The sequence below is a fragment of the Lissotriton vulgaris genome, chromosome 3_1 (genome assembly GCF_964263255.1).
Source record: "Lissotriton vulgaris chromosome 3_1, aLisVul1.2, whole genome shotgun sequence".
NCBI classification, from domain to species: domain Eukaryota; kingdom Metazoa; phylum Chordata; class Amphibia; order Caudata; family Salamandridae; genus Lissotriton; species Lissotriton vulgaris.
The window spans coordinates 1,344,201,992-1,344,225,509 of NC_141689.1; the positions used below are offsets into that span (position 1 = coordinate 1,344,201,992).

Consider the following 23,518-nt stretch of genomic DNA (forward strand, 5'->3'; position numbering starts at 1 on the left):
ATATGTTCCGGATAGCTAGCGGGGGCATTCATAGACTACTAGCGGACATGATTTTAGCGTATAAACAAATGCATATGGTGTCTGAACATTACTAATGATATGTGTGCTTTAGGAGGGGGGGTCACGAAGGGCGAGGCCCTTAGAATCTCTATTAAGTATTCATTTAAGCCTCACGTTAATAAACACTTATAGGGTGGTAGAGCTGGGGCAACGGTGAGACATAAACTGCTGATGTACTGTTGTATGGTTGTGCTAGCGACCTCTGCCCTAGCGCTTTTGGCTATAATGGTTTCTATGGAAGCCAGTTTAGGGGTTGTTCAAGTTCGTCCCAGTGAGGAGCGAGAGGGGGGAGGGATAAGGTACTGCCGGGCCAGGTTGGGGGAGGTCGGCTTTGGGAGGGGAAGTTTGGGGTGGGGTGGGTGGTCGCGGGATGGTCTTGGGAGAGGGAAGTTTAAAGGGATGCCAAGCACTGTGTTGCCCTGTCTTACCTATTGTAGGCGGTCCATGATCAATACGGTTCTACAGAGAATAGGTTGCAGATCCAATGGAACTCCGTCGGTTGCCTATCGACCTCTCTTCTGGGATGGCTGATATGAGTGAAGTGAATACAATATGTGACTCGGATACATTGAATGCTCTGACCTGGAATGTGGGAGGGCTTAACGATTATTGCAAACTCAGGAAGGTGTTAAATTATCTAAACAGGCACCACATTGACCTCGCTCTTCTCCAAGAAACCCACCTTCCACTTACAAGTAAAATGCTAACAGCTAAGGGGCTAGGGGGAAATAGTGTTGCGGCAGGGTTCACTACACACTCTAGAGGAGTGGTCACATGGGTCAATCCTAAATCAAAACTAAAATTGGCACTGCTTATGGCTGACCCGGAAGGCCGCTACTTAATTGCCAGATGTGTCGGCAAGGGGCACAATCTTATAGTGGTGGATGTTTATGGGCCTAACTATGACAACCCCGAGTTTTACGCTGCTTTTGCAACGAATTGCAGATCACATGTTGGCTCTAGAATGCTGTGGGGGGGTGATTTCAATGTTGTGTTCGACCCGGATCTTGTTGACATCTGAAGGCATAAACACCCCACAAAAGGCGGTTACACACATTACTCGGCCTATCATGATGTCCACACAAGAATAGACTACTGGCTGGCATCTCAGGCAATGCTTAATAGTATAAAGAGGTGTGCGATACTACCATGCACCCTCTCGGACCACTTTCCTCTACTTCTAGTTCTTGCGGTGCCGGCAAAGAGAATCCCCCCGTTTACATGGCGGTCTCCTCCTTATTCCCTGTTAGATGATGTGTTTAGGGGAGAATTGGCTGAGGACATAGACACTTTCTTTGAGACAAATTTGGGGTCTGTTGATAGCTTTCAGACAGTATGGGACACATTTAAGGTATATATAAGGGGTATGGCAATGTCCAAACATTTGAGTGTCCTTAAAACTATACGACACAGATTGAAGCAGCTAGAGTCCCAACTGTCGGACAAGGAGGGGCGTCTGCAGATCAACCCCGAAGCTGAAACAGCATCGCAAATCAAAAGGTTACTCGCTGAGTATCAAGAGGAGGCGGACAAGGAAGTGCAACATATGGGCAAGTATGCCACAACGTGCACATACGGAGAAGGGGAGAGGCCCGGCTCTCTGCTGGCAAGAATGATGCGAATCGACAGACGACCTCTGGTGATTGACGAACTGATAACACCCGCAGGGGAGGTGCTTACTGACGAGGTGGAGATCCTCCAAGAGTTTGAAAAGTATTATGCTGATCTCTACAAGTCCTGATCCTCACAAGTCGAGGGGAAAATAGACGATTACCTTAGCTACATTAAAATGCCCTTATTGCCCAACTCACAGAGGGAATTCTTGATGATGCCCATATAGGAAGACGAGATCTTAGAGGCTCTGGCGGGGATGCGATCTGGCAGTGCCCCTGGGGCAGACGGCTGACAGTGGGCTTCTATAAAACATTTAAAGACAAACTGGTCCCACACCTCATAACTCTTTTCGACGACATCTGCGAGGAGGGCAGGATGCCTGCTTCTATGAGGGAAGCATTGCTTGTTACCATTTTAAAAACGGGGAAACCTCCTAATACATGTAGTTCTTATAGACCACTCTCCCTGTTAAATGTAGACGCCAAATTGTTTGCTAAGGTGCTAGCTACGCACTTGGCACTGCTAGTGCCGGAGCTGGTGGCACCGGAGCAGGCCGGATTTGTCCCTGATAAAAACCTCACGTACAATATTCGTACGGTACTGGGGACCATGCAACATGTGCGTCAGGAAAATAAAGCGTTAGCAATTTTTCTTGACACGGAGAAGGCCTTCGACTCCGTGGAGTGGCCATTCATGCTCAGAGTCTTACGGAAGTTGAGCCTGGGAGAACCCTTTCTACAGATGTTGGGGGATTTGTATTACAAACCCACAGCGAGACTAAGAATGGGGGACAGAGTCACAGACGCCTTTGAAATACGTAGGGGAACTAGACAAGGGTGTCCCCTCTCACCCCTCCTATATGCACTGGTTGCGGAACCTCTGGCATGCGCAATCAGGGAATACCATAGCCTGGAGGGTATCAGCTTTCCAACATCCAAAATTGAAATCTCTACGTATGCCGGTGACGCTCTGCTGTATGTACGTGATCCGGAAACTAACCTCCCATCAGTTTTAAGAGAAGTAGTTCGTTTTGGGGCCCTTTCAGGGCTGAAAGTGAATTGGAACAAATCAGTCGCATTCCCATTGACACCTGTATCCCTGCCGTTCGAATTGGAATATCCATTGCAGTGGTCAACCGACTCGGTCAGGTACTTAGGGATACAACTCCACACGGACCCAGAAATTCTGGTAAGAGAAAATTATTGGGTCGCATACACTAAACTAGTGGAAGATGTTGAAGCTTGGTGTAGGTTCCCATTGTCCCTAATAGGCAGGATTGCCATTATGAAGATGGTGGTCTTACCCAGATTCCTATTCCTGTTTAATAACATCCCAGTGGTAGTATCTAAGGTCCTTTTCAAACAACTGACACAGGTGCTCATTAGGCTTGCCTGGGGGGGGGGCAAGCAACCCAGAGTTCGGTGGAAGGTCTTAATGCTTCCCTATGAGATGGGGGGATTGGGTGCTCCAGACATGGAAAGATACTACAGAGTGGCACAAGCAGCTCATCTTCATACATGGATACTTGGGAGCCCTGATATCCCTCATGTAATCCTTGAACGATTGTTCGCGGATCCCTCCCCCCTACCGGCCACTGTCTGCTTTCCGTAGCATTGGTAAACTAAACTCAATCGAAGCTACGAATCACGCTTTGCGCGCGCTGGTACAGGCGCAGGGCTGTGAGCTACTGTATTCTCCACTAATGCAGACAGACTGGTCAGTATGGTTGGCCCCGCTGAAAGAGAAAGGTGTCACGAGAGCATTGCATGAACTGGGAATCAAGAAGATGGAAGACCTATTCATAGACGGGGTGGTTAAATCCTGGGAGCAGGTTCCCCCCAGGCAGACAGAGGCTTTGCTTTTGTTACGTTTCCAGTTCCACAGGGCTCGTAGTGCGATGCTAGACCTCTTAGGCCTGGACATGGCGGAGCCACCGGATGTTCCGGAATTAACGTGCGTGATTTTTTTTTTTTTTTGAAACACCTTTATTAAAGTGGACCAAGTCATACACAGCTTTACGCCTACAACCCTCCGGGCTGGCGATGCAATAATGATGTAATAATGCATATAGACCATAAACAGTGCATGCGAAGTACACAGCCCGATGCCGTCAACCCAGGGGTACGGCGGCGCTACATCTCCTTACCGTGGGCCGACCACCCATGAACCTCTGTCGATACTATGACGATGTATCTGGGAGAATCTCCACGCTCATGGACGGTATTACATGTAGGTCGTATGCCGTGAAGCTGGAAATGTAGGTGTATTTTGTATTTTATCCCCCCTCCCCCTCCTACAGTGAACTGCCCTTCCCCCCCCATATTCAAACATGTCGAGAACTCCCATAGAACTCCCAACCCCCCCCCCCCCCCTCCCCCATAGTACCCAGCCCGTGCGCTGATCCGACTGCTATTGGATTTGCTATGTTGTACTCTTTGTGTTGGTGTCTACCTCTCTCGCCCCTAGAGTGGCTCCCATTGTGTGATCCGGGTGTATGTCTACCTACCCCTTTGTGTGACCTCCCCTTTGTATCAGCAACTGGCTCTCGCCCCAGGACAGCCGGGCTTCAGTACTCCACCCAGCCGTCGCAACATACGTGATTAAATCGACGTCATCTCGCAAACTGGTCACCAATCTCAACAAACTAGGAGCCCAGCATAAACAGTTCCAATACTCCAAAGCTAGGACAGAATGGCAGAGTGACCTGCAAATGCAACTTAATGACGAGATGTGGAAATATTGCTGCACTAGCACTAGGAAACTGTCTCTTAATGGAAGGCACAGATTAGTTCATTTTAAATTTCTGCAGCGTGTTTATTATACTCCAGAGAGACTACATAGGTACGGGCTGAGACAATCAGCGGAGTGTGAATGCTGTCATGTGCAAGTTGCAGATTTTATCCATATGGCATGGAACTGTCCTGGCGTTAACAAGTTCTGGAAGGAGATTTTTTCGGAACTTAGTCTAATATTGGACGTTGAGATGCCGGCCGACCCGGCACTGGCTCTCCTGGGGTATTACAAGCCACTGCCGGTCGTACAACGAAGATTGGCAGATATGGCCTTGCTAATGGCCAGGAGGGTGGTGGCTATTTGTTGGATGAGAGGTCCATTGCCAACCAAGAAGAGATGGGCTAGAGACATGTTATATTGCTGCACCCAGTCGGAAATATACAGTGAACTGCTTCCACCCAAGAGTCGGCCAAAACATTTCTGGGGTCTGTATCAGACATATGTACGCTCTGGGGAAGAGGTGGAGACAGAACAGAATGAGGCGATAGATCCACTTGAAATACTTGCGGAACACTTAGAGCATGATTAGCGGGAGCCCCTACCTAACGGAGAGAGTGTACTGAGTACTGTGGAGCTGGCAGGGGTATAGTGCCACATTGGGGGGGAGATAGGAGCCGTAAATACTTCCTAATGAAATAGGTGGGGGAATTGAACGGACGAGAGTACTGATCGGCCATACATACATGACATCGAAGATTAGAGCCCGGATATGAGACAACCTTTCTCCCCAGTGGGTAGAGGGAGGGATTACTGATAGACGACTACTAGGTATTTGAATAGGGAGCGTATCGGCTGCCTGGTTGTGGGTGGGGGGGGATTGTTGGGGTAGGTCTTTAGGATTAGAATTGTATAAGGAAACGACTGTTAGTACATAGCTTACCGGGCCTGGCATGATAATTATACGCGTATGGAAGTACACACATGTCTAGGGTGCCTGCGACTCATATAACTACTTGGTACAGACTGTGAGACCGGAGGTTTTTGCCTTATTTCATAACTGAATGTCGCCGGGCCCCCGGGATGCCGGCTAAATGGATGTGTACAATGAGCCCGCACTATGCGGATAAAATGTCAAACACTTGCTGCCGGCCCCAGGGTTGTAAGCTACACGTCGTGTAAAATGCTTTGTAAGTGAATAAAGGTTTTTGAAAATTAAAAAAAAAAAATTATCCTGCTTTCAGACTTGGACCAGATTGTGGCCAACTCCGATCTTAAGCCCGTTCCTGCCTCCTAACTGCCATTGGCAGCCAAATCCTACTGAGAATGACTTTTGCATACATGCAGTGGGGGTTGTCTACAGGGACTGGCCACTAGGCAGGCACTGTACCCAACCCACCAAGAGTAGCTGTGTTTTTGGTGATTTTACGTTTTTTAACAAGTCATGTGGTAATGGGTACCTAAAACTGGGTGAATTTTATACAAAGTTTTCCCATCTTCTCGCTGTCTCTTTTGGTGTTTTGTTCTCCAAAGCATAATTGGATATTGCACTCTAGACAGCATAGCGCAAATACTTTTAGCGTCGAATGATTTGCTGCTTTTCTAAAAGAATAGTTCACACTGGCCTCTGCTGAGCTCCTGCTCACAAAGCTCGCATGTGATCACTCAGGAATTCAGTTTTCTCACACCTGGGGTATGTTAAGAATTCTTAAACTATGCAACCCCTGGTTCCTTTGTCAGGTTCTCCCATCTCCTTAGTGCAGATCACCTGCTACTCTTGCAAAGAAGAAGGCTCAGAAGATGGTCCTGAAAGGTTTATCTAAGCATTGTTTGCAAGCGCTTGGAGTGGGGGAAACAAACAAACAGGCTGATGGATAAAATGCTAATTAATCTCAGCTACTGGTGGTCCCTCAGAATCATTCCAGTCTATCCTTTTGAACACAGTACGCCATGTGAGACAGATGCTTATCCATTTCAAACTACCAGGGAAAGCACCCGCCAGAAGGGACCACAAGCAACCTCGGTTTCAAACTATTTGCGCCTTGAGCCCTTGGCAGTAGAGTGGAGCTTGAGTCCCATGGGGCTAAGAGCGCATTATCCACACCTGAGAAAACCTATTGCATTTTAGGCATCAAATAAAACTAACAGCAAGATAATGGAAAGAATGATTGAATTAATCTAAGTCACTAATGGTTGCTCATGCCCATATTCCTTTTTACTCTTTCATCTACCAATTTAGATAGAGGCTGGTGTTTTGTAAATCAGCACTGTCTGCTCTGCACTGCCAGGTTCCCTTCAGAGGGGCCAAAAGCAACACCACACCAGTTTCAGAATATTTGGGACTTGTGGGCATGGAATAGCTTGAGTCCAATGGTACACTGAGTATGGGACCCACACCTCAGCATACCAATCACACTTGTGGCCGCAACTAAAACAAACAAGGTGAAGGAAGGATGGAATACATGAAATAATATCTGCCACTGGTGAGAGCTTGAGTCACATTCCAGTTCATCAGTTTTCTCCCACTATGCCCTGTAAACAGACATGTGCCTTATGCATATCAGTACTGACCCTACACCTCATATGAACAGTCCGTCTTGAGGTGCCTGGAGAGGCCCCCTTCAGAGGGACCACAAGCAACCCCAGACCAGTTTCAACTTTTTTGGGCCTCTTCAGCAGGACAGGACCCACATGTGGGCATTGCTGTCGCACAATGGACAGTGGTTCACTAAGTAATTATAGACTTACCACTTTGCCACATCATTTGCAGAATAAAAAAAAAGATTTATTTCCAGCTCAAATGGATGAACATAATTCTGCTAGAAAATATGCCACTTAATTTGTCTTTTTGCCACATAATTTGGACGAAGTTGTTGCATAATTTGATCCTCCGTGCTACATAGTTGCCCCGACAATGGTAAAGCTCTGAGAAATGCTTTGGAAGCTGCCATTAAAATGATGAAAACCATATTTCCTACAGAAGCCATGAAACATTTAGAATATTTCACGGTTCCCTTTGAAATGTGGGTTTTAAACACTGCGAATACATCTACGGTACAGTGTTCAGAGGTCAGTTGCTCTCGAGCTAGGTTTGTTCTCTACAAATACCAACACATACATACATTCAACTCAACAAAATATCTCTGAAGAGCTCAGTGAAGTTACATTTGTACCTTGTAAAATTTGCCTTTGACTCCAAATTTTCCTGTTTAGGTTTTGGAGGAATTGGAGGTCGCTTCCCCTCCTCAACACAAAGGCTGTTTACTACTGCAGCTACTTTTCCTCTCTCAATGGCTTGAAGAGATAACCTCTTATAGTCTTCTATGGCACTTTTGGCAACAGAACGTCGATGTTGGTCAGCCGCCTTTGATTTCCGTACTACAATTTAAAAGGAAATAAAACAAAACATATATATTAATTTGGTAGGTGCCTGTCTCATACTTAGTTAACATTTACATCCTAAAGAATAAGCATCGAATACAATAATATCTGTTTGTCTATAGGTCTTACTTTAAATTAATGTGCGCAATCGCTGCATTTTTAGAATCTTCTCTTTTATTAAAAAAAATCCTAATATTTTTCTTAAAATTAGAAGTGAACACAGTTGTGAAATTTTGCCCTTGTAAAATCATAATCTTGAAACTTTGTCCTCGTCAGCTTTATATAATATGTTTTTTTAAACTGTACACTCTTTGCAGGAATTGTGCACTTCTATCAATTAAAAGACTTAGAAAGCGTGCGAATGGCCATGGGCCACTAGGCGCTAGCGTCAGACAACAAGCCCAGTAGGCAAACCTACCTAATGCGAGGAAGAGACAACTTTTTAGCTGTTTCCTTATTTGTAGTACATCCAACTGAGCTCAGAGTATGAAGGGTAAATAATTCCACAGATTACATGTGGAGAAGGATACACTTCTGCCACCCCAATGCAATTGAATAATTTAACATTTCACTCACTCACTCCTAATTAAAACATGCAGAGAAAGGAGTATCATAGAAGGATTGCTTACAGCACCATATGGCATCAGGTTAGATGAAAGTGACTGGGCCCGTTCGTCTGAGTTCCCTCTGCCAATAACATTTGAGTTCAACATCATTTAGGTAAATAAAGTTCAAGAGATACCTAGAAGTTATGCAAATCTATTGTTGAAAGGAAGCAAGTTCAAGACATTTCAGCTTACGAGGAGAGAAATGCTGGCCCCTGTCCCCATCCCTATTCCTCCTGGCAATCGAACCCTTTCTGTACCGTATCCGAGAAAATCATAACATACAGGGAATCCCATTCAATGAAATGTGTTATAAAACTCACGGCATACGCCGATGATGTTTTAGTACTTAGTGAACAGGCTGACAAAGCTGTACCCGCGTTACTTTCCACGATTGAAGAGTTCTCCGGTGTATCAGGGTACTCCCTGAATAAGGACAAAATTGAGGTAAAATTACTAAATAATTTGGGTGATAGTACCATCTTGGGTGACTCTGGGCTCACTTGGCAGCCTAAGACCTTCAAATACCTTGGCCTGGAATTTGAGAAGGACCTGATTATGACGCTGAAAATCAATGAGGACATACTCTTCAAAAAAGTAAGTAAACTCCTAGAAGGGTGGTCCCCGAAATTCCTCTCGTGGTGGGGTAGGGCGGAAACGTTAAAGATGATGATCACCCCATTGATCAATTATATGGCAAGCATGCTCCCAATGACCTTCACGGAGGACTTTCTGAAAAAAATAACCAAATTAATTATTAATTTCCTATGGAAAGACAAAAAAACGAGAATCTCTATGAAAAAACTGCAGCTACCCAAGCAAAAAGGTGGACTAGGACTGCCAAACTTTTGGAATTACCAAACAGCCTTTTTATGTAAACAAGGAATCTCCTGGTTCCATGAAACTCCCAGCTACACGCCGCTATGGGTAAACATAGAGAAAGCTATCATTGGTAAGGCCCCTCTATCAGCAATTTTAACCATGGACCTGTCCCACCTCATACACTCCAAATACATCATGCTTAATACAAAAAATGCTCTTCTCAGACTTGACCGAACACATAAATCTGGCCTACAGTTAGGAAAGTCGACGTCCTCGTCTCTATGGTGTAACCCACTCATTAAGGTTAATGGCTCGTCCCCTCTTTGGAAGCATTGGTCAGACAAAGGACTCAATGTTTTCTCAGATCTCTACGACAACCATGTGCCGCTGCCCTTCTCTTCAATTCAGTCTAAACACTCCCTTGAACCAATTGACTTCTATGCTTTCCTTAAAATAAAGTCAGCTATATCTACACGCACATTCATACACGCAACGCCGTGGTTAGAAAAGATGCTCCCTCTCCTGCAATCTTCATTTCATTTTGTATCTAAAGTCTACAAGCTGCTCACGCCGAACTTGAGTAAAACACTAAGACGTAACGAAATTAAATGGGAATCAGAGCCCAATGACACTGGTATAATTATTGACTGGGATAAGATACACGCCTCAGCCCTCACACACAAAATATCACCAATCCTCTCGCAGACCAAGTACATGATACTCAATAGGGTGTTCTGGACTCCCCAGAAATTGTTTAAATTGAAACTGAGAGACTCCCCCACTTGTTGGAATTGCTCCCTGGCGGATGAGGATCTTCCGCATATGCTGTTTCACTGTACCTTGCTGAAGAAATACTGGTCTGATGTATTCGACTATATTGAGCGCATATTTCACATCAAACCTGAGAGGGAATTTATTTACATTATTCTGGGGGCCATCGACCCATTGGTAGTTAAAGACCACGACCGACAACTCCTGGACTTGTTCCTCACCTTGGCCTGTAAGGTCGTCCTCTGCCACTGGAAGACGGCTTCTGAGGTCTCTTTCAATGCCTGGAGGGAGTGGTTGGCTTGTATTTGAGGGGTGGATAATCCGGCCCTAAACTCATCCCCATGGCGCGCTACAAGCAAGAGACTCTGGTCTTCACTGGACGTGACCTCTCTTTCTTTCAAACCACCATGAGGTCCCTTCAATTATGTATGCGCATCATATTGCAATAGGCAGCCCTGGCACACGCATTGTTTGTTGAACCCATTCTGGTTGCATAACTAGGCTCGCAAGCTTTATAGGCGCTTAAGCATAACGTCGACATGAGGCCTCTATAGTTTATAGAATTGATTACCAATCTAAACCCACAATGTTATCATAAACACGTTGTTTTGTATTATTGCTTTGCTGAAGCTCGGCAATGTTTCCCATGACCAAACATTTGACACTTTACTTATAGACCCATATCGCACACATCAATGTCAAATGTATAACTGTCAAATGCTAATCAATGTTGACGTTGTGGCTCTGATCTCTCTTATTTTCATTTCTTATTTTCTCATTTTCCTATCTTATTTTTCATATTTCATATTTCATATTTTCTTATGTTCTTTTCACTCACTGATTACCGTAATGTAACCACATGACTGTATCGTATCAAAGCCTGTACATTTGCTTTCTGTTTTATTGAATAAAAATGATTCGAACACAAAAAATAAATAAATAAATAATAAAAAAAGTTCTTTTCCCATCAAGCTATGTAAAATCTACATTTTTTTTAAAAAGCAGCCACTGACTAGAACAGTATATCCATGAAACAAAAATCTCTGCAGTTCCAATGACATTTTTAAAATTAGTTAGATGTTATTGAAGGTTAAAAAAAAGAGTCCTATTATGACCAACATATTAGTGGTTTCATTTGGCCACATAAGGTCTTGCTGTGCCTTGTTTTTTGCTTGTCCCTAAACTAGACCAGGCTTCTCCAACGCGTAGCTTGTGAGCTACTGGTAGTTCGCCAGCTACTCGTATGTAGCTCTCCTGTGAGAAGTTCTGCCTCCTAAATTAGAAGCTTTTGCTTGACTGAATTAATATATGTATCCCAAAATTGAAAAGTGTGCAATCAAGGCAAAAACATGTGTATTTTCAAAATTGATATTTAAAAAAATATATATTATTTCCAAAATATGTAAGCTGATATTTTAATGATAAATAGTGGCGTTGAAGAGATTTATTGCTAATATGTATTTGGTGCCTGGGGGTATTATAGCTGTTGCTATTATGTATTACCTATATAAACATTCTTTGCTGACAAAGCCTTTTTTCACATTACTGCTGCCAACAGTGCCTGGTGCCCTTAGGTGATCACTCCTTGTAATGTTGCCTATGGTAGCTACTAATGTAATCTTTTCTAAGGTGGTCTCTATTGCAACACTAATAAAATTAGTAGCTCTGGATCATTTTCAATTAACGTTAAGTAGTTCCTATTGAATAAATGGTTGCAGACCTCTTAACTAGACCAATTGAACTACATCCTTGTCGGAAAGAAAAACTATTGCCCTGTTTTTATTCTACCGCGATCCCAACTATAAATTCAGGAAATATTACCGTGATGACAGGCTATTTTCTGCACAAAGATCCATGACAGTTGAAGAGATCAGAAGGGTTGAAGAGACAACTTTTCCCAAAATACATATAAAATGTAAATACGTCCATTCACAATTAGTAAGCTTGCTGGCAACTATGTTTCTTCACTTGTAGACTATTGTGGATTCTTAAGGGGTTTATTGCTGAAGGCAACTTAGTTAATACCAAGGATATTGACACTGTGTGCTAACAATATAGAAAACATTTGTTATGTTCTGAAAGGTGGAAAACAAACCAAGTTCACTGCACCATGTGCCATGGACAATCTTCATACAGTATAGATAGATGCAAGCAAAGATCTCGATTTGTCCTCCCTTTATTGATTTATTATTTCAATTTACCATTTCTTTTCAAACCGTGTACTTCGTTTTTTTAAGTCCTAATTGCATCTGCATTTACGCTGTGAACCCAATGTCATACCCTTAATTCAGGTCCAAATTATGCAACACATTAAGAGTGAAACTGGCGAGGCACATGGTCTATAGAGTAATGCCTCTCTTGAGGGATGTCTGAAAATTTAGAGCCAAGTGGGAAAGCTTCACTACAGAATAATGAAGCATTTGTAGTACGGTCAATCAGAAACCGCGAAGAGAATGGTCTAATCAGAGAAATTGAATGAATCATTGTGCAGTAGGTGTATCTCAAAGTGTGTAAGAGAAACAAACCTGAGAAAGGAATTTTTGTAGCATACAGTAAACATGTACTGTGCTTAGGAATCATACAAGTAGATGTAGAATCTGGTTATACTAGGAATATGTGTATACAAGGGGTATGTTGTACAACTGCTCAGTAAACTAAAGGTGCACCACTGACAACTGCTGTCATTTGAAGGTTACAGGTTTGGATGCTAGCAAGGTCAAAGTTGCATTGGTCTATTCAAGGGTACATATATTGAGAACCATTAGAATGGACAAGTACGCTTGGCATTTTACAGAGCGTAGAAATGGCAGAAGTACACTCTAACAAACTAAATAATAAGCACATGATTATTATTTTTAGTAGTAGGAGTTTTTTAAGACAAGTCAGGTCTAATTAGATCAGATCTAGAGCAAGTACAGAAGTCGAAAGCAAATACCTAGGACAGTTCTAGGGCAAATACAGAGGTTGTCCTGAGGTGGAGGAACAAGATGACACTGGTGGACTTGGACTTAAACGCAGCCCTGATAAACGTGTTTCCACCAGCCCCATAATGTACTGAGTGAGCGCTGCAGAGGAGTCCCATCGCCTCCACAAGGAATTAGTGTGGGCGGGGACACGTTTTATAAGCATCTACAAGAAACGCATGCACATTCCCTCGGATGTGTTAGATGGTGGATAGCTGATGAGCACTTAGTTCATCCAACCCTAAAAGCGCCCCTCTGGTCCTCAGTGTATTGAGAGTTGTTCCTTTGTCCCGTAAGGCCAGCCATGACCTGCTGAGATCTTTCATCAATAATAAAATATTCTGTATGATTGTTGTCTAGCTAAATCAGACAAAGTCCGAATTTGTTATGTTCCTTAGAGAAAACCACATAAATGAAATATCATGCTGTCCATGGGGATCAACTATAAGGCTTCCACTGACTTTCAAGGACCGTGTATAGGAGGAAATACAAGCGGAGTGGCAAGAGTTGAGACTCCTCTTAAAGAGAAATCCCTTCTTTTAACAATGACTCCTTATGTGTTCCCAAACGCTGAAGGCGTGAATGGCTTGCTGAATAATCCAGTAAACTCCACCCTAAGTCTTTTGAGGCCAGTATTCGGTATCAGTGTCTATCTAATGGACATGTATAGCATATTTGACCATACCACCTGCATACTGTAAGATCTGCACTGGTGTCGTATCTTGAACCATTTGAAATTAAATACTTATTTTACCACTTACAAAATGTTTAATGCAGCAAACCAAACAAACCCTGTCCCATAAGCCACTGATCTGCAGTGGCTAGTGTGAAAATAGCAGTTCTCCAATTCTCAAACTGCAAATCTAGAAGAACATTGAGGAAGTTGTCTCAGGCTAAATGCCCACATTTTGAAATAACATTTCGGGAAATGTTAAAATTTCAAAGTCGTTGCTTCAGTTCAGGAACAATCTGTCACTAAAACTTCTATTCCCCATGCCTTGTCCTATCTGACCATCAGTGGTGCCTCTCGGGGTACATGCATATGTAATGCATTGTACTAGCTGAGTAAAGAATATCCTATGGCATGTCAGTTTTTGAAGAGTTAATAACAAACATTCTTTTGTTTTAATCTTTTTTTAATCTTTCTTAGATATATTATGTATGACCAAATACGCCAGTATTTCTTCACGACTATGAGTATAGTGCTGCATTGTTTCTTGAAAGTAAGTTCATGCTTAACAGCTGTGACATCACAAGGCAGCAGACGAGACTAACTGTTTTTCTTTGATCAGGGCTTAGTGCCCCCAGACGCCCTGCCAGCAGGAGTCCTATTTTTAGATGAGGAATAGTTTTTGTTTCTTTCAGTTCTGTCTAGCTGCCCCAGTTTTCATGTATTATTTTTATTAGTGATGCATAGGTTCACCTTCAAATTATTAGTGCTTTCTTCACAACAGAGAACAGTGTATCTGTCCGTTTGGCAGATGATGCAACGTTAACGGCAAGGAAGGAAAAATCATCACTATACATGGTGTTATAATTTGTTATTTATTGTTAGGGTGTAAGAACTGATGCCTAAGAACATAAATTAGTGGTGTTGGTGGTGATGGAGCAGGGTGAAGAGCAAAATGTTGTTCTAGCCTGTGAAGTTAATCTCCCATAATGATTAATTGAACTAATAAGCATGTGGTGAAAAGTATTATTCAACTTAGTTTAAAATTGCAAACATTACACGCAGGTTCAATTAATGTGCTATATGTTGCATACGCAAAGAAGAAAATAATAGACTAACTCTTGTCTATTGTCTTTGTCAGTATTAAATGCGGCTGTTTAACGTAAATAAGTGCCAGCATTTATCTAAAATATAACCAATATTCACATCATAACCAAACCCCGTATTGCAGCCGCCAACCAGCGAAAAACTTGAAAGTCATCAGAGACTACAAGTCCCACTATGCACAGCAGCACATATAAGGTTCAAACCAGTTCCGGGGGACCGTTTGAAAATCATTCGTCGACTAGCGGTAACTGAAACGCAAGTCATGCGAACCAGTTCAGAGTAAAAGGAGGTAAGAAAGGTCTATAAAAGCCGCAAACGCTGACCCGAGTGATTCCGAGATAATATAACAAACCACACACTTTAACATTTCAGGGACCCCCCGCCAAGTCAAAGAAAATACAGCGAAGCAACACCGCATGTGCAAAAAACATCCCTCCTGCCTCTAAGTAAGTGTTAACGCTGCAGGGAAACAAAATCGAATATGCACCCAGACTGAGTTTTTTGACTGAATTTTTTTAACACTTAACAGCATCCAGTACTAGCGACCAGTTAAGAATCACAAATCAAATGCAAACATAGAGAACCATCCATCTTCGGTCAAGTAAGTGCTGGCACCCCCTTAATACTAAATCGATTGATGCCATGTATTGTTTAGTACTAAATTCGCACAAGCGGTGAGAACAGTTTACAGTAAGCCATCCTCTGATTCATTACCCAGGCCTGAGTGGAGGATACAAAGATGCCCCTTGTAAGAAAGTGACAGAAAGAGAACGCTTTTGAAGAATGAGGTAAAGTCCCCTTCCTCTTCTTTTTCCAGAAATGTTTATGAGTCTAACAATTCAGAGAATAGGAGAAGTTAAACATTCCCCAATTTTTTACACCATAGGTACACAGCTCAGCCCTGAGGAAGAACCCTGGTAACAGAACAAGGGTTTAGAAACGCGTCGGCTGTTCGGCTGTCCCAAGGGATCCCACACCTTGGAGATTACAGGATTAATAAAAATCCCCAATCACAAATAGGGCAATTTAAAATAACTCGGGAACTGAGAAAACCGAAAGGCCCATTGTGTTCCGTTTCATTCATTTGGTACATTATGATTTGTACAGAAATAAGTACAGGTGTACCATATTGAGTTGTTTTATCACCACAATTGATATAATTCACTTGTTTAACTGTTATTGAATGTTATCATTTATGTTTGCATTGAGTATCATTTACAAGATTGTTGTTTGTATCAACTATTTTAATTGTTAAGGTCGGTGAAAACCTCTGACGTTTGTGAATAATGCAAATAAGTTGAATGTATAGTATTGTATGAATTAATACATGAGCCTTCGGAATCCATTAAACGAAGGCCCAGAACTGCTAAATAAAGAGCAGCTTTGTATGAAATTCGAGCCCTGGCAACCCCATTTTGTTATAATGTTTAACTAATGGCATGTGCTTATTATACGTGCTTATGTTATGTCTTTTGTGACAAAAGCCTTTGGAGTCCGTACAGTTCCTGAAAGAAAAAAGTAAATATAAAAGCTGCTTCTGTGTTGCTTCTGCTAGGTAACATAATTAACCTGGTTAATTATTAGAAGGGGGGCGGGTAACAGAATGGGCCTCAATTCCTTAATTAATTGATGTCTTGTGTTTGTTTAATGATAGTTTCCAAAGTGAGGCCTGAAAAGTGGCTCGGAAAAATATGGCTGACAGAGATACAGACGAGAAACCTTGTCCAGAGTGGAGCCTTGCATTTACAAAATGGAGATATTTGCTGCTTAAACATTATTAATAAAAAGAAAAAGACTTTTGCTTGAATAAAATGTGCTCACGGAAAGAAAGCCCAAGGACAGGATTTGTGAATGTCTGCCAAGGTTAGGAAGTAAAAAGTACAGTACTTGAAGGGAAAAAAAGTAACACTTTAAGGAAGTCAAATGTCGTGGTAGAGAAAAGAAAATAGGGCTTATGTGAAGCCCGGACTTGGACAAAATGTAAGGATGACCTAACTGTGGACTGACATGGCTCAGCCAATGAGAGTCCTGGATTTCGTTGAAAGAAAGCAGAATGTAGAAAGTTTTAGATAGAGAAAAAGTATAAAACCTGACATCATGAGCAGGGTAAACACTTCTTGCTTCCCGATTCCTGAATGACGTGCTGTTGGACCTTTGGCGCACGTAAGGACAGCTGACTTTAAATAATAATGATATTTTCCTTTTCAGGATAAGTGAGAGATAGACAGGGAAATAGAATTAGGATATGGAAACCGTTATTTGCTGATATTTCATGTTTCTGATCTTGCTTTAATAAATGTCAGTTCATTAATTCGTTTCTTAAAAAAATGCTGCTTTCTTATTTGCTGATAAAATAAAGATTCTAAAACATAAATGCTCTTTCTTTGAAGAATAAAGAAAATAAAAATTAGATTTGAAAAGACAAGCTGGTCTTGTTTATTCATGGTCTAGTTACTATCAGTTGATCCAATCGCCTTAGTGAATCGTTTAAAAAATAATAAATGTTTTAAAAACCATGGTAAAGATGATAAACTGCAGTTGTATATAATAGTGTAAATATTAGTGAGTGAATTTATTAATCAGATCACATGATTCAGTTGCTCAAAATTGTCTCATTGTTGTTATGGGCCTGTTTGAGTGTTTCATAATTAATGGTGAGTATTGAGGTGATAGGTAGCGTTTGTGAGACAGTTTTTCTACAGGAGCGCTGGATCAAGTTGATGGAGCAGGGTGAAGAGCAAAATTTTGTTCTAACCTGTGAAGTTAATCTCCCATAATGATTAATTGAACTAATAAGCATGTGGTGAAAAGTATTAATCAACTTAGTTTAAAATTGCAAATATTACACGCGGGATTAATTAATGTGCTATATGTTGCATACACAAAGAAGAAAATAATAAACTAACTCTTGTCTATTGTCTTTGTCAGTATTAAATGCGGCTGTTTAACTAATGGCATGTGCTTATTATACGTGCTTATGTTATGTCTTTTGTGACAAAAGCCTTTGGAGTTCGTACAGTTCCTGAAAGAAAAAAGTAAATATAAAAGCTGCATCTGTGTTGCTTCTGCTAGGTAACATAATTAACCCGGTTAGTTATTAGAAGGGGGGCGGGTAACAGAATGGGTCTCAGGGCGGGGAAGATGGCGGCCGAGTAGGAAGCTCGGTCGGAGAGCTCCCGGTGCACCCGTGATCATCGCAACAGGGGTTGGCAAAAGCTTAGGCAAGCAGCGGAGCAAGATGCGGTAAATATATTGCGGCATAATACATCCCAAACGAGCTGGTTTAGAGCCTGTTTATAGATCAAAGAAGTGGATAACATGATGAGCGTTTGAATTAGGAAACACCTACCTACAAACCACCCCTGGCATGGTGTTTCTTGACGGATTTGATGGATTGCTCCCCCGCTCTTTGAGCGGTGAGACTGAGTGTTCCGCCGTTGGTGTTCCGAGGTTGTGCGCCGGCTTCCTGTGTTCAGACCTGGTTCCTTGGGGAGCTGTCGGCGGAGTGGAGCGGAGGAGCGAGGGCACCCGGCTTGTTGCCGTTGCAGACCGACGGCTCGGGTTGAGCAACGGAGCGAGTGGAGCGAGTGGAGCGTCGGAGGGCCCTGGAGCTCGCCCCAGAGCAGACACAGGAGCGGCGACAGGGAAGTGGTGTAACGCGAGAAGAGCAAACTCGCGCTGCCGCCGTGCCTCCGGAAGACTGAGCTTTCGGTTCCGGGGCACGAGCGACAGAGTCAGGGAACAGGCGCAGCAGCGGCAGCAGCCCGAGGAGAACAACGAAGGAGTCTTTGGTTTGAAAGCGAGTGGCTCCAATAACGCAGTGAAACACACCACGGAGCAAGAGAGTGACTGGAGGTGTATTGGAGAAAGCAAGAAGGCAGAGCTGAAACCTCAACGGATAAAATTAAAATATAAACGCGAGGGAAGAGAAACAAACAATATTTTAAGAACTGAAAGAGTCCTGAAATTGGATGATCTGTACAGTATAACTCATCAAGCCACTTCATGTCTCAATTGTCTCAATTGTAAAACGCTACAAACAAACCCATGCTACAATACAGACTATAGCTCCATTAACACCAGTAGCACAAGTAGACATTTATATCAGTATCTCCTGCTTTGCCAAACATACAAACATTTTCAACCCTGCCAAGATCTAAAAATAAATACAAATATAAATATAAACCTAAAAGAAAAAAATTTAAATAATTGGCACATGAGTAAGGCCATAGAATCATTACAGGAGGAGGATACAGAGGAGAAAACACCTCAAGAGTTAAAGAAAAATCTCCCAAAAAATCAGCCCAAAATCAAAATCGAACCCTCGCAGACAGAAACTCAGCCCGGCATAGCAAAATCTTTCTATAGTTTGCGAAATAGAAAGTTCTTGAGTCAGGAGCAGTTTCCAAAAGGCATAACTCCAAGAGTGAGCAGGAAAAGACAAAAAACATCGACCAGAGGCCGCTCAAAGAATAATATAGAAAAAGAGGAAGACAGTTTGGAGTTCATTCAGAAATCCAAAGTAAAAATAAAAGTCACTCCCTCTCTTAGGTCTTATTTTAAAATCCAACAGCGAGACCAGCAGCGAGACCTGAATTCGTCTAACTCTATAGAAGTACAAAAAACTTTGGAAATCTTGGAAAGTGAGGAAGAGGTCACTACCAAATCATTGGATACCCGCTTCCTAAGAAAAGAGAAAAAGCGAGTAACCCCTATTATAATTGGAAAACAGAATACAGGCAGCGGGAAGAAAGGGAGAAAACCTCAAAACAAGAAAAAGAACTTGGGAGAAAACATAAGTTTGGATGAGATTTGGAAAATCAAAGAAAACACCTCAGAAAGGGTGACACGTAATATGGCGGAGGGAGGCGCTGACCCTTTTGCCGCTGTGGCAAACACAACTGAAGAGGTTGAGGATAGGGGAGACGTCGACTTTAGGTCTGTAGAACCGAACAAAGACATAATAAAAACGCACACAGACGAACTCCTTGAAAAAATATGGGTGGAAATGAAAGAGAAATTCTCCATATCTGAAACAAAACAAAACAAAATACAGGAGGTTTGCGAAAAACTGGATAGCAAACTAAACGCACTAGGTGACAGAGTTACAGCAGTAGAAAATGAAGTTACCAGTTTGGATAAAAGGGTGGAGAAAAACAGAAAAGAGATAAACTCCCTGAGACTGGAAAATAAGATCATGAATGAAAAACTGGAATCCTTAGAAAATCAAGCAAGGAAAAACAACATAAGGATTCTAAATGTGCCAGAAAATCAAGAAGGCAAAGATGTTAAAGCCTTTGTAGTGGCACTACTGATGGAACATTTCCCATGGGCAGGCAAAGAGACTCTCGACGATGATATACAGAGGGCTCACAGGGATCCCTATGGAAAAAACAAGGAACGAAAAAACCCTAGAAAGATCCTAGTAAACTTCAAAACTTACACGCTGAAGGATAGAATTCTGGGAGAAGCATTGAAAAAAGGGACTTACAACAAAGACAGCTGGAACTTTAAAATAAGATCTGATATGTCAAATGCTTCTCAGACCAGGCAATGGGAATTGGGGAATTTAATGTCTGAATTGCACCAATTAGGTGCCACGGTACAAATGAAATTTCCACCCTCCTTACGTATTATGTGGAGAAACAAAATGCGCAATATAAGAGATCCTGAGGAAGTAAAAAATTTGATAGAGTTAATTAAAGACCAGAAGCGTGCAGAAGAGCCTCAGAGCTAAATGTAGCTTATATAAACGTAAAAAAGAAAAGGAAAGAAAAAACATATAATGCATATCATAATGTAAATATGTAAATATAAAGCAGAGTAAGAGACAAATAGACCTAAATCGTACTTAAAAATAATTTTGGACAAAATATATATAATAAAAAAAAAAAATAATAAAAAAAACGAGAGAAGTAACACAGCCAACTAAAATCATAATTTTTAACTGTACATAAAAAATCACGGGGGAAGAATCGGGAAGCCAAAAGGGTTACGAAGATAACCGAAAGAGAAGAAGATGGAGGCTTCCCCGGGGAGGGTAACTTTAAAGCACGACTTATCAAGTACAAAATCACACGTAAAAGGGTGGGGAGCAAAATAGGGAAAAAAAATAAAAAATGTCCTCATCTGCGAAAATGCGAAAAATCAGAACAACTGGGAGTGAAACATAATCCACAAAAAGAGAACAGAATAAATGGGAAGTGTAGGTAAAGATGTAACAATTCTGTCCTGGAATGTTAATGGCCTGAGAACTAAAAGCAGAAGGAATAAAATCCTAGAGTATATCAGAACAGGGAAAAGCGAAATAATAATACTGCAAGAAACCCACTTGCTAAAAGAAGAATGGGATCAAATAGTCAAGAATTTATGGTGGGTAGACGCGCTGATATGCACAACGCAACAATGCAATATAAAAGGAATAGCAATAATTTTTAAAAAGTCGTTAAAAGCAACTATAATCAATACAGAAGTTGATAACAAAGGACGTTGGGCCATAGCTAATGTAAAAATAGGAAATTCTCCCATTACTATTACAGGGTACTATGGTCCGAACTTGGATGATGCTGATCCCCTGCGAAAATTGTATTCACACCTTCTTTTAGCCACCTCTCCCATAATACTGGGAGGTGACTTTAACCTAGTTATGGATCTAAAACTAGATAGATCACCACCAGGTAGATATACCAACTTAAAGAAAATGAGACAATGGATTGGGAATTACAAAAGAGATCTAAACTTAGTAGACATCTGGAAAAACAAAGGAGAGAAGTCCCAACCATTCACCCTATATAACAAAAAACTGGGACACAAATCTAGAATTGATTTCTTTTTGGTTGGAAACGATCTGTCAAAGAAAGTGAGAAGAGTATCTCATTTACCTGCCCTCCTCTCAGATCACTCAGCAGTCCAGCTAGAATTACAAATTACAGACAACAGATCGGAAAGAAGATTCACAGTCGAAAGAGTTTTGCTGGAAGATGAAGAGATCATAAAGGAGTTGGAATCTGAAACAAACATCTTCTTTGAGCTCAACGCGCTAGGTACCACAGAACAAATAACTTGGGACACTTATAAAGCGGTTATAAGGGGTAAACTTTTAAGCTTAGGGGCTCACAAAAACAAACAAGTAAAACAAGAGATATTGGATTTAGAATCAGAAATCAGACTCTTAGATATCAAAATTTCAGCAGAACAAGAGGAGGGAAGAAAGCAAGATCTTCTAAACAAAAGACGGACTCAAAAAGAAAAAATAGAACAAATATTGGAAAATAGGTTACAGAAAAAATGGGACGCTAGCAAACTGGCGAAACATGAGTTCGGAGAAGGCTGCGGAAAATGGCTAGCGTGGAAGCTTAAATCGGATCTAGCTAAAAACAAAGTAGAGAGCATAATTCCGGAGGAACAAACAATCCCTTCCTCTGATGAAGAGGCTATCAAACTTGAATTTTGGAAATTTTTTAAAGAACTATATACTGAAGACATAAATCCCTCAGCTCAAATAATAGATTCCTATTTGAAAGACGCAGCACTTCTAAAACTTGAAGAGACCGAAAAAGAAGCTCTAGATAAGGAAGTTCAAGTAGAAGAAGTAGCAGAAGCCATCAAAAGTTTGAAAAGAGGAAAAGCCGCAGGGCCAGATGCACTACCGAATGAATTATACATAAAATTGAAAAACTCTATACTTCCGCATTTAACGAGATTAATCAACTCAATCCTAACCCAACAGAAAACCATACCAGACTCCTGGAATGATGCAATCATTACAATCATTTTAAAACCTGGCAAGAACCCTCTTAAATGTGAGTCATACCGCCCAATTTCGTTACTAAACACAGACTATAAAATATTCACAAAAATTATGGCAGCAAGACTAGGGAGAGTACTATCAAAAGTATTACACCAAGATCAAAAAGGCTTCATAAAAGGAAGATATCTTCATGAAGTAACTCATGAACTTCTGACCTCAATAGATATCGCAACAAACGAGAAATTTCCCCTAACCATACTCACCGTTGATGCCGCAAAAGCTTTTGATAGGGTCAACTGGGCCTTTCTTGAGAACGTTTTGATCAAGAACAACCTTGGTCCACGTTTTATAAACATGGTAAAACAGATCTACAATAACCCAAGATCTAAGGTCTTAATAAACGGGAGCCTAACAGAAAATATAAAGATAACTAGAGGAACGAGACAGGGATGTCCACTTTCGCCCCTATTGTTCAATTTATATATTGAACCACTAGCGAACAAGCTAAGAAGCGATCATAACATCAGTCCATTTAAGTATGGTTCTTGGGAGAAAAAAATCGCTCTGTATGCGGATGACCTAATGATTTTTACTGCAGATTACCCTAAAGCCAAGTTAAGCATTGAGAAAACTTTAAAGGCATTCGGGAAAATATCAGGATACCTGGTAAATCAAACTAAGACAGAACTCATGACATGGAACACGAACTTTCAAAGCAACTTCATTAAAAACGAAATAAGATACCTAGGAATTTTAGTAAATCATGATTTAGCCAAGATAGCCAATAGAAACTTAAACAAAGTTGCCGGAGAAGTTAAGAAACTGCTTGAGATTTGGACCTCTCTACCTTTGAGCCTGATTGGAAGATCAAACATAATCAAAATGACCGTCCTCCCAAAGTTTACATTCCTATTTAACACGATCCCCATGGAATTTGGAAAGACTGAATTAGTTCGAGCACAAAGAAACATAACAAGTTTCATATGGGCAACAAAAGGATCAAGAATCGCATGGAAAAAGATCAGGAGAAGTAAGAAAGATGGCG

The 23,518-nt window shown here is 41.6% G+C and overlaps 1 protein-coding gene across 2 annotated transcripts in view; it reads right to left on the reverse strand.

Moving 5' to 3' along the window:
* Positions 1–23,518, reverse strand: part of SH2D4A (SH2 domain containing 4A) — a 606,680-nt gene that overhangs the window by 135,473 nt on the left and 447,689 nt on the right. For both annotated transcript variants that reach the window (XM_086961815.1, XM_086961816.1), the window contains one exon: positions 7,578–7,782. In XM_086961815.1, the coding sequence (XP_086817941.1) occupies positions 7,578–7,782 (205 nt within the window). The remainder of the gene's footprint in view (positions 1–7,577; positions 7,783–23,518) is intronic.